The 12,576-nt window shown below is 35.0% G+C and overlaps 1 protein-coding gene across 4 annotated transcripts in view; it reads right to left on the bottom strand.

The window, feature by feature from the left end:
- LOC150107302 (short/branched chain specific acyl-CoA dehydrogenase, mitochondrial) overlaps nucleotides 1-12,576 on the bottom strand; it is a 186,810-nt gene that overhangs the window by 98,117 nt on the left and 76,117 nt on the right. For all 4 annotated transcript variants that reach the window (XM_090391162.1, XM_090391160.1, XM_090391161.1 and 1 more), the window contains one exon: nucleotides 1,576-1,746. In XM_090391162.1, the coding sequence (XP_090247288.1) occupies nucleotides 1,576-1,746 (171 nt within the window). The remainder of the gene's footprint in view (nucleotides 1-1,575; nucleotides 1,747-12,576) is intronic.

Below are 12,576 nucleotides of genomic sequence, written 5' to 3'. Positions count from 1 at the left end.
ATGATTTTTGAAACTGGTTCAGCAATTCCAGCAATATATAAGACTGGGAGTGGGTCAGAGTTCTTAGGAATCAACTTGTATGTATCAATAATATAACATGTTCTTTGGGATGAAATCCATTCTGTTATTGTTTGGATATCAGTGTCAAGTTCCAGTTTAAGGTCGTAGGGGTTGGAAATGTGGATGTGACAATTGATGAAAATAAATCATGCAATTTAAGGTTTTGATAAATAACTGATAGGGAAACCAAGTCTTCCTACTTTAGTTTCAAGTAAAATATTAACTAGTTTGTATTCATGTTATTTAGTTCATCCTGTAGTAAGAAATAACAAAAATCTTAAAAGAGGAAGATTATACCTGCCATGTACAGAACCAGGGAATCTGAAGGATAGTAGCTCTTCAGTAATTTTTGATCATTTATTAAAGAGATATGAGCAGATTAATAAAATTTCCAGACTTTTGGTTAAGTTAGTGTATCTGCTCTCTAACCAACCAAATATGAGTTTGCATTCCATTGTGGATGTGGATGTTTTGTGAATGTCTTTACGTAAGAGATGAATTTCATCACCCAGTGTGAAACTACTGCTTACTGGAGACCTAAAGTGACTTGAAAAAAAGTTCCATGTTTGGTCTCTACAGAAAGTTTTCCAGTTTATTTAACCATCTCACCATGGTACTAATATTAATGTACTATAGACTAACCTTTCATGGGTGATATTCATATAAAACAAAAATAAAATGAGCTTTGTAATCAGCTGTTCTGCACTGTAGCACTGATCTCTTTCAAGGGGTTGAGAAGAGTAATCCTTTTTTTTTTTTTTTTTTATAAATAAGAACAAATTGATTGCTTAACCAAACTCTCTATAGTATGTGATCACTGATGTGATCACATACTATAAAAATAGTCTTGCCATTCCTAAACTGCTTCATTCCTTTCATGCTATTATTTTCTTTCTCATTACAATTGCAATTTCAATCACTCCTTTCATCTACATTTATCCCAGCTCTCATGCAACTACCCTGACACATTTAGTTTTACGATTTGTACTTGCTCTTTCAATGAACAACCATTTTTCAAAGTGCCTAAAACCAAATCCACTTAAATGTAGCCCATCACGTAAGTATCAATCCTTACAATTTTCTTATGCACATAACTTTCTTAAATAGTCTCCACTGAATCACAACTCCTTCTCAAGCTCACTTCTGTCAATAACCTGGCAAAAGACTCACAATCTTGACTTTTATTTTTCTGTTTCAGTGAAAACAACTCTTTTATAAGAACAACAAAAATGATAATAAATGAAAATATAATATTCCTTTTCCTTATAGTGTCCTAATGTTATATAATTCTTGTACTACTGTTAGAGCATAAAACATGTTATTAAGAGATGAAATAAATGAAAATTTATTTTGTTTAAAAAAAATGGTGCATGAAAAGAAGAACAGCAATAATAATCAGCCTTTTTGTCTAACAAACTTTGCTAATTATCAATAAAGTTAAAATCTGGATTAAATTAGGCACACACACATATATTTTATATAGCAGTAATAATCCAATGGTAATTAAGAACTTACATCAGTTGGTTTAGCATTGGCAAATACTAAAAAGACATCAGCATAACTAGCATTACTGATCCACATCTTGGAACCTGTGATAACAAAGTATTTTCCATCCTTTATAGCCTGGGTTTTAAGAGAAAATGCATCTGACCCAGAATCAGACTCTGTTAAACAGAAAGAGCCAACCTGAAACCAAGAAATTAAAAGTTGTGCTTCAATTTCAATGATGAAAAAAAAAATAATAAATAAATATAAAAAATAAAAATAATTCAAACCTAGAGTTATCATACCATTCTGTAATCAATACATTATAAGGAGCATGATAATCTTTAGCTCAAAAATGATTATCTTCAACTGCAATGTCTTAAATCTTGTCAGTAATAAAGACAAGATAAAGTGATAAAGAATACAAAAAAAATTCTCATTAAATACTGATTTAGATAATTAAATTAAAGATGCCAAGAAACTATATGTTTATCCTTTATCCAAGTGTAAGCAAACAAAATGTTCACATGAAGTAACTTTATGATGACCAAGCTACTTGTATATAGAGACTAATGACTTCACATTAAATGCCTTAGTATCTCATAATGCAAAGCATACATCCTTTTGTGTATGTATAATGCTATGCATTATGGAAAAGGCCACTATCCAGACTAGTTTTGTTGTTTTAAGGATACTTGCGACATAAGACTGAATGATATAATCACGTAATCACAAGAAAGATATTTATTTAACCAAATATTTCGGTCTGGAAATAGCAGACCATCGTCGGTGGTATTACAAGAACAGTTTAAAAAAAAATATACAAGCTAGAATACTAACAATAGATCGTTGAAATTAGAACATGTCGCGTGATGTTATATCACTAAGTATGAAACGAAATATTTTGAAGTAGAAACATGATTGAATTTGCTATAAAAAAAAAAAAAAAAAAAAAAAAAAAAAAAAATTAATGAGTGAATTAAAAAATTCCTCAAGATATTATAAAACTATTCGATTTCGTTATACATTCTGGTTATTTCATATGTCAAAACAAATTTTATAGCCAAGTAGAAGGAACAGCCATGGGAAGTCCTCTTTCTCCAGCTTTAGCCAACTTTTATTTAGAACATTTAGAAAAAGTCCTCTTCACATCTAGTTTCCCTCTACCATCTTTTTGGGTAAGATATATAGATGACATATTTGCTATTTGGCCTCACAGTAAAAACACTTTATCTTCCTTTTTAAACAGTATTAATTCCTTACATCATCGCATAAAGTTTACTATGGAATTAGAAGAAAACAACCAGTTATCTTTTTTAGACGTTCTCCTCATCCGATCATCTTCAAATATTCTTACAACTACAGTATACAGGAAACCAACATTCACAGGTCGTTATATTCTGAAAGAATCAGCCCATCATCCATGTCAAAAAACAGGAATTATAAAATGTCTCATCAAAAGAGCCAAAACTAATTGTTCTACTTTTGATTATCTACAGAAAGAACTTTCTACTATCCAGCAACACATGAAACTCAATGGCTTTTCTGAAAAAAGTATTCAACGTCTTCTTACATCTTATAATCCTCCACAAAACAACAAAGATTCAATACGTCGAGTACCTATTCCTTATATCTCCGGTATTTCAGAACCTATCGCAAGAATTTTGAAGAAATATGATTTAACAGCTACGTATTCTCCTATTAACAAATTGTCTTCTCATTTTCCTTCTCCTAAAGACAAACGCTCAACTTTATCTCTTCCTGGAGTTTATCAAATTCCTTGCAACTGTGATCTCTCTTACTTTGGACAGACTGGACGTTCTCTTGAAAAAAGAATCCAAGAACATCAATCATCCATTCTTCACAATAAACCTGAAAAGTCTGGTTTGGCTCAACACGGGATTGAAACTGACCACAGCATCCTTTGGTCCAAAACTCGCCTCTTACATAGATCCCGTTATAGGTTCGAACGTTTGTTCAAGGAAAGCGTGGAGGCCTTGCTCCATCATCCCAACCTGAATCGTAATGACTGCATATCTATATCAAAAATCTGGGAAAGCCTAATCAAGATTACTCATTAATTTTTTTTTTTTTTTTTTTTTTTTTTTTTTATAGCAAATTCAATCATGTTTCTACTTCAAAATATTTCGTTTCATACTTAGTGATATAACATCACGCGACATGTTCTAATTTCAACGATCTATTGTTAGTATTCTAGCTTGTATATTTTTTTTTAAACTGTTCTTGTAATACCACCGACGATGGTCTGCTATTTCCAGACCGAAATATTTGGTTAAATAAATATCTTTCTTGTGATTATGTGATTATATCATTCAGACTAGTTTTGACTTTTATTGAGTTACTGTTAAAGTGCAGGGAGGGAGGTACCTCTCTAAAAACTGAATTTTCCATTTCTTCCAGCATGCTATATGAATGATGTTTCACAGAATTACATCACAATTCTGAATCATAGAGAGAAAATAACTGTTTTAAAGCTGTATCCAAAGCCTTCCATATTCACTTTAGAAATTAATATTTTCTCCCTGACACTTGGCATCTCTTCTCTGCTACTATCTTTCTTACTTCAGGAGAAATCTTGTTCGCAGTGATTACTTTCAAAACTGATCCAAGGTGAATGTCAGTAATTCTGGATCTGACAGGAGACTTATTTCCCTTCATAATTGTAAATAACTGCTCACACCGATAAGTACTTCCAAACATGGATATAATTTCATATGCGAATTTTCGAGTATTTTTAAACCTGGCAGGTAAATATTTGTAAAATCCAGGCATGCCAACTTCACTGAATTTTGCTTTCAAATCTGAATTGCACTGGATCTCAATTACCTCCATTTGCAATTGATTAGGTACTGATTCAATATTTATTGAAAAAATGGAAGAAAACAAAGAAAACTTGTCTTCCAAAAATTTAAAATCTGCAAACCTTGTTTCAAATTCAGTTCTAAGGCTTACAATTTTTTCTGTGTATTTTTGATACGATGCAGTTTCACTTAAATTTGATTTGTTCATGTTGCATGTCGGAAAGTTTGTTAAATCTTAATTTTTCAACTACTTTTCCCAAAGAACTAGCTTACATTTGAATGCCTTAACTTGGTCACACATGTTCGTAATGATCTGATCTTTTCCTTGCAGTTTTAAATTTAAATCACGTAAGTGTTTTGTTATATCAACCATGAAGGATAAATCTTGCAATCACACTGTGTCAAAAAACAGGCTTGTGTCTTGATTTTTAGTTATTAAGAACTGACATATTTCTTCTTTCAAGTCCCAGAATTGTTTAAGAATCTTGGAGCAGGATAGCCAACGTACCTCGGTATAGTAGGACAAACCAGAATATTCACATAATTCACTTAAGAAAGCAGAGAACTGTCGCTGATTTAAGCCTCGAGATTTTATGAAATTAATGATTTTTTTGATAGATGTCAACACATTTTCCAAGTTTATTACTTTCGTGCATAATACTTCTTGATGTATAATGCAATGCATATGATGAATCTTGGATCCGTCATAAATTTCACTTTGTTTTTTTTGCAGAATGCCACAAAACCATTGTTTTTTCCGGTCATAGAAGGAGCTCTATCTGTAGCCAAGGAAGTTAATTTTGACAGAGGTAGATTGTATTTTTACAGAAGTTCAAAAACACAATTAAATATATCTTGTCCTGTACTAGTGTTATGCATTGGTACTAGTTCCAATAATTCCTCAAAAATGTTGAAATCTGTGTCGCAAGCACGAAGAAACACAGCTAATTGAGCTACGCCCCAATGTCTGTACTCTCGTCACAGGCAATGGAAAAAGCTTTGAAACTAGATGATTTTGCTTTGATCTGAACACTTAAATTGTCGGCCAAATCAGTAATTCTTTCCGCAACTGTTTTTCGGTACAAAGAGATTGTCTGAAAAGCCTTCATATTTTCAGGACAAATAATTTCTGCAGCTTTAATTAGACATTCCTTAATGAAATCACCTTCAGTGAAAGGTTTCGAGTGTTTAGCTATCAACTCCGACAAGACGTAGCTTGCATGCACCACTGCTTCACTTTCTGGTGATACTTTAGTAAACATGAACTGTTGTTTTTTCAGTCCCGACTTGAGCTCTTTCAACTTTTCTTGTCTCGTTAATCCCTCGTAATTATCATATTTTGATTTATGTTGTTCATAGTGACGATTAATGTTGTATAACTTTGGTACACTGATAACATTATTACATATTAAGCAGATTATTTTATTTTTCTTCACAGCAAAAATACTCCAATTCCACTTTTCTTAAAAATTTCAATGTTTGTCAGCAATTTTTCGTTTATTACTATCACTTGGTTTCGATAGAGACATGCTGAATGCAAAGGACTGATAAAAATTATAATCGTTAACATAAAATAATAGAATATTTTAATAAAAACTGATATTTTTTCGTGAACATCAACTTACCAGACACTAAATAACTGCACAAATTAATAAGCATAACGTAAATAAACTTATTTTTCTTGTTCATAGAAAGCAAAATATTTCCTGTTATGCACACCAAACAAGTCAGTTCAAACAAGACTGATGACTAGATGTAGGTATATAATCAGCTGGTAGAAATAGTGGGGGAAATGGTTTGCCTGTGTGTAAAGGAAATGCATGCAACATGGCTATACGTAGTAATCACTTTCATTGACAAATATTTGGTTGGGCCGCGAGTTTGACACCCATGCTGTAGATATTCTTTGTCCTCTAGGAAATTCAGACATCTAGCAGTGACTTCCTCTCCCACAGAGCAACATTCATACAGTCATTCGCATCCACATGTCTGGCATTAAAAGAAAGTCAAATAGGATGATCATCATGATTTCCTTAGCTGGATTATTATTATTTTCAGTCTTCTAATCCAAACATCGCACTGAACACAGAAGTAATTATATTGGTAGGTAAACATTTATTGCCCATTTCACTTTAAATTTTCAGCCCTTACATAAGTCTTGGTTCTGTAAAAGATATGCTAAAGCAGTATAAGTACTGGGTATACTGCAATTGGTATTCATTGAAATCTTTATCATCCTTTTCTGATTATCCCAAAACTCATAACAGTTGCAAGCAAACTATTTTGTTTAGAGAAACTCAAATCAAAAATGATTTTGAAATGGCTAAAAAGTGGACAATATGTAAATGTCCAAATGGCATTTCTGATTTCTGGTCTCTTGCCAAAGCTATTAGTTGTAACTTTTGTCTCACTGTGCTTCCACCTCTCGTGCACCTTATTGCGTTGTATTATTCTCTACATTAAAAGCCAAATATCCTGGCTTCTTACTTTTCTTCAAATTCATGCATAGACAATCTTGGTAAATGCCCTCCTACCATTCCAAAACATACAATATTCATTCATTGTCTCTCTGATTTTTGGAAAAAAAATATCAGAAGAATCTTGTCCAAACTGGATACCAAAATGTCTCCTGGTCCTGATGGAATTTCTTAAGATTTGTGCTTCAACTCTGATTCCTGCTATCTGTCACCTTTTTATTCCTGGTATTCCAGTGGAATTTACCCAGCAGACTGAAAACTAGCCCATATTTAACCTATATCTTAAGAAGGATGACAAATCTTGGCCATCCAGTTTCACTCACTCACTTCAGTGCTTTCTAAAATAATGGAGAAACCCATTAATAATCAACTTCAATGCTACCTCGAATGTTCTCTCAACTAATAAGCAATCATCAGGTGGATTCTAATACTGTCTATCAACAGATGGATCTTCTTGCTTATGTTACCCACCTTTGGACACATGTGAGAAATTTTAAGTGACAGTTATCTATAATGCATTTGAACAATATGTTGCCAAAAGTGTCCAGACAGCAACTCTTTGTATTTCTCATCACTACAGTATTTCTGCCAATATGAGGTCAGGCCTCCTTTCGCTGCTATTACAGCCATTACCCTTCAGGGTAGACTCTCCACTAAATTCTGGTAAACTGCTGCTGGAATTCATTCATTGTCCAGTTTCTTCCTGTAGTATGGTGAACAGCTGACAAGTGTTAGTTGGGTAAGTAAGTCTGACATGCAACCTTTGCTCCAGCTCACCCCAAAGATGTTCATTAGGATTCAGGTCAGGTGTTTAGACTGACTAGTTTAGTTCTTCCACCTCCATGTCTTCAAACCATGGAGACATGGAGTTGAAAGAACTAACCTGGCCAGTCTAGAGGTCAGGGCATTAAAATAACTGTTGATCAAATCATTGTCGCGTTGGCATACTGTGTGAAATGTAATATAGCTTGTCTCTGTGTATATATGTGTATACTCCAGATGAAGACTTAATATGAAGGTCTAAATGTTGAGAAATTAAAATAATTATTTCTAACATGGTTGTAGTCTCCATAATTTTTCCGAAATGAATGCTGATCACCATGTAAACTAAAGGAGAGGAGCATGGAACTAGAGCCCTTGCTTTGTGAATAGGTGCATTATCATGCTGATACAGGAAAGGGCCTATGCCAAACTGTTGTTACAGTGTAAGAAAAACAAAATTGTCCAAAATGTCATGGTAGGCATCAGCATTTAAAGATCCAGACACAGAAACCAATGGGCCCAGTCCAAACCAAGAAAAACATCCCCAGACCATTATATTACCACCCTACATTTCATGGTTGATACAAGACATTCCTGTATCATTCACCAAGCATCAGCCAGGTGAATCCAGACATGTCCACTGGATTGAGAGATCATTTACCATGATTTGTCACTCCACAGGACCCTATTTCATTGATCTACAGTCCAATGAGGTGTTTGCACCATTCCAGATGATGCTGGACATCGGCAGGTGTAATCAAGAGCTTGGGAGCTGCAGCACAACCATAAAAGCCAAAAGCAAATAGTTCTGTCACTGGCATCTGTTCCGGAGCTCATGCAGAAGTCGTTTGCGATGGTTGCTAAGGCTGACTGACAATGTGACAGCATGCTTGAGAATTTGCCAGTACTGAGATGTCAGTTTCTTGAATTTACCAGTTTGGAGGGGAAGAGTTTGGTGGTTCCATAATACTTCCACTTCATAATAACCTCACTAACAATAGACTAGGACATGTGCAATGTGGCAGAAATCTCTCGGACTGAATGACCGAACTTGTGGGCTCCAACTATTATACCATGTTCGAATGGACTCAATTCTTTTCGTCCAATCATCCTGATGGCAAAGAATGTCTACACTGATAATGCCCACGTGACTATGCCTATATAGTGTTGTGGACATGTATGTGCATCATACGGGCAAGGCAACATAGAATTTTAGGTCATCCAAACACCTTTGGCAACATAGTATAAACTTCTATCACACAATCTAACTTCTGCAACTGAGTTCTCCCTGAATGCATGTTACATATGATGAGGGAAGGATCTTTATCCTCAAACTTTGCAACTAATGCTGGTGATTAACAAGGCTCTGTTCTTTCATCCCCATCTATATATATGTGATTTGGATTAATAATAATAATAATACCCTTGTACTGTAATAATAAGTTACAGAAACTATTGTGCTTTTTCTTTTAATTCAAACAAACAGAACATAAAAACAAATTCATACAAAAAGTTTAGATAAGAGAAATTTCAAAAAAGAATATTAAAGGTTAACACTCATCGAATGTTGCATCAATGTTTTGTTTACTGGAAGGGGCATTTTTGAGGCAAGAAAGTAGGCTAACATTAATTAGAAGATGATGATGGAGATGGTACTGGAGAGGATGGAGCGAGTGGTGGAGAATCAGGATCAGGTTCTGGTGCTAGAGAGGATGTATCTCATGCTGGAGAATCAGGATTTGATTCTGTTGCTGGAGAAGGGGAGCTTACCACTAAAGTGGGTTTCTCGAAAAAGGTATCTAGGGTTCTTTGCAGGGGTGCACCAGTAGTGTCCAGCACCTGTGTTCAAAACTTTAGTTTGCATCCCTATACCCAGTAGCATGGCAGTAGTGTCTGCCACCTGTGTGTAAAACTTAAGTTGGTGCCCCTATCTCCCCCCTCCAATAAAAAAATCACTTTTAAAAAAACGTTTTTTTAAGTATTTCCTTCTCTTTGGCGCCTTTACTATCCTGGCACCTGTGTGCATCACACACATTGCACATATGGCCGGCACGCCCCTGGTTGTTTGCACAGTCTTTTTCTTTTTTTCATCATAAATGGCCTAGTAGTAGCTGAAGTTATCACTAACTGCATGGTAAACCTTTGTAAACCGCTCAATGTTAGAATCTTGATCCTAGCTTAGCAAATCCAGCTTCAATGAGACTAAGGCTTCAGCTAATTCCTTTGTCGTAAACTTTCTTGGCTCTGGATCTTCTGATTCTTCATGTTCTTGTGTCTCTATCAGCTGCTTCTCTATCTCCATAAGGTCTTCATTGGTTAATTCTTGTAAATAGGACTCTAGTAAGTCAATGACGTCATTTTCATTGATGTCCAATTCAGTGCATTGTCACTATCCACCACAGCTTTTCTGGCTTCAGCGATGTCTTCTTCTGTGAAGCCACAAAAATCATCACAGAATTGAGGGCACAGTTTTTCCACAACCCCCCTTTCATTGTTGATTGCTTCACTTCCTCCCAAGAATCAGCAATGATTTTGATGGCATCATAGATGTTATAATTCTTCCAGTACTCTCTCAAGGTCATCACATCATCTTTTGTAGCCCTGACTGCTTGTGGGAATGTACTCCATAAGTAATATGCCTTAAATGCAGAAATGACTCCCTGGTCCAAAGATGCTGCACCAACGAACCGCTTACGCTATGCAGGTTTGTTTACATGTGTGGAAGAAACTAGTTCCTGAATTATTCATTTAATTATTTAATTCATAAATATCCTTATGGGGAGCTTTGGGAGTCCATTTGTAAGTACAAAACGGCATAAGTTGGGTTGTCTGTAACCTGGGGATCACCTATATTTTTATTGCATTCAGTACATTTGCTAATATCTTTTAAGAATTTTTAAAAAATAGTGCTAAAAATCCAGCAGAACAGTGTTAAAAGCCAAGGATAATGACAGTGTGGAACCCAGTAAAGAGGATCTCTATATCGATGACATAAATGAAGAAAAATTAACGTATCAAAATTAAAAGGAATAATTCAAAAATTGACAAGGGAGTTGGAGAAAACAGAGAAACATTTACAAGAACTAAGACAGGAAAAGAGAAATGAAGAGAAAAATAACAGAAAAGAAAGCATGGTTAACTTGTTTAGGTCAGCAGAAGATGAGAAGTCATTAATGACTGAAAAACTGTCGCTGTTAGAGAAAGAAGAATGTCTTTATGATGAATGAAAGATATCACTTTATCCTTAACAACTGTGAATTAGAATAAAAATCAATGAAATTATTACAATTATTGGATATCTGGTAAGTACGATTAATTTCAAATTCGAAGCAAGTATATGGCAAGTGCATATCATACATAGTTACAAAACCAAAACTAATAAAATTCTAATGTAAAGATTCATAATTCTAAATTATGATTATTTTTCCAGGACCGTAAGTTTCATTGTCCAATTTCTCATTTTGTCCACATCACTCTACTTGAAATTGATTGCCATTCAAGAAGACTATTCGTGTGTTTAGTGCTGGAATACTATAGCTAATCCTTCCTTTCCAGTGATCACTGCTGCCTGAATATAACATCTCATAGTTATAGTTACTGTTTAGAAGAATCTCAGCCTGTTTTTGTCTTCCTTCTTTTGATAACACTAATTGTGTCAATGCAGTGCTTCTCTAGCCAGTCCACATCTTTTCCAATGACAATTCTTACACTACTGGTGCCTATCCTAAATTCCTCTGAAGATGACTTGTATTAGTTCCAATAGTTTTTGGCTTTATACTGTTTATCCTAGCTCTCGGATGAAAACAGCAGAGCCCTTGCTTAACCAGGCAGCACCCACGCTAGCATGACATTTCATACTGTTGTACCATTATGTCTTTTGGTTTAAGCTAATACAGAACAGAATTTGGGTGACTAAATCCTAAATTGCCACCCTATACTTACTCATTTAGTACGCAGGAATATACCTACTAATGGGCTGTATCATGAGAAGAGAAGGTGAGGATTGGACGTAAGGAAGAAGCCCTGTTGGATCTCTGCAATGCTTAAAAAGAAATAGAGATCTCCTTCAAGTTATGTAGTTTTGATCCTTAAGCCATCCCAAAAAATCAATTTATTAACATGTTATTTGCTCTGTTAACTATTTTTTCCCAACACTGCTTCATATATTCATGGTACTAACGTCATAATTTCCTGTTCAAAAGTTATTCAATTAATTTCTGCAAACCAATCTAAAATTATTGTAATAAATATATTTCTGTAATATAACTGCCATATTACATTGCTTGGAAAAGCATTAACGGACATGAGGGACAAACAGCTATGGAGCTCACCTTAATAAGATGTAGGACCTTTTACTGCGATGACTGATCTTAAGGGGCATACTTTCCACAAACTTATGATAATGATCAATGAGAATTTTGGACTATTCTTCCTGTAGGCATGCAATGAGGTCCTGGACTGTTGTGGGGTGGACATCCTTTGACTTCAACTGATGCTGCAGTTCATCCCACAGATGTTCAGTTGAATTGAGATCATGGCTCCGTTAAGACCAGTCAAGTCTGGTGATGTTCACGTCCACAAACCATGCAGTTACAGCTGCAACCTTATGACATGATGCATTATTTTTCTAAAAGAGACAATGGTCAATTCTATAGAAACATCACAAAGTAGGAAGCATTGCAATTTCGAGAATGTTCAGATATTTCTTGGAGTTCAATGTTGGTGGCACCACAAACAGAGATTTGAGGCCAAACCAGGAAAACACAGGACCATACCATTACACCACCACCTCCGAATTTCATAGTTTGGGTTATGCATTCTGGTAAGAGATGTTCAGCAGGCAACTGCCACATCCAAATGTGTCCGTCTGCTCGGTAGAGGGTATAGCATGATTTGTCAATCCATAACACAACTTTCTAAGCTTCCACATCCCACTGTACATGCTCTTTGCACGTATGCTGCAAACAATG

Source organism: Typopeltis vanoorti, chromosome 4 (genome assembly GCF_054136105.1).
Source record: "Typopeltis vanoorti isolate ZY-2024b chromosome 4, IOZ_Tvanoo_1.0, whole genome shotgun sequence".
Lineage (NCBI taxonomy): Eukaryota > Metazoa > Arthropoda > Arachnida > Uropygi > Thelyphonidae > Typopeltis > Typopeltis vanoorti.
Note: the sequence above shows the minus strand (reverse complement) of the source record. Positions and strands in the feature narration are given on the sequence as shown.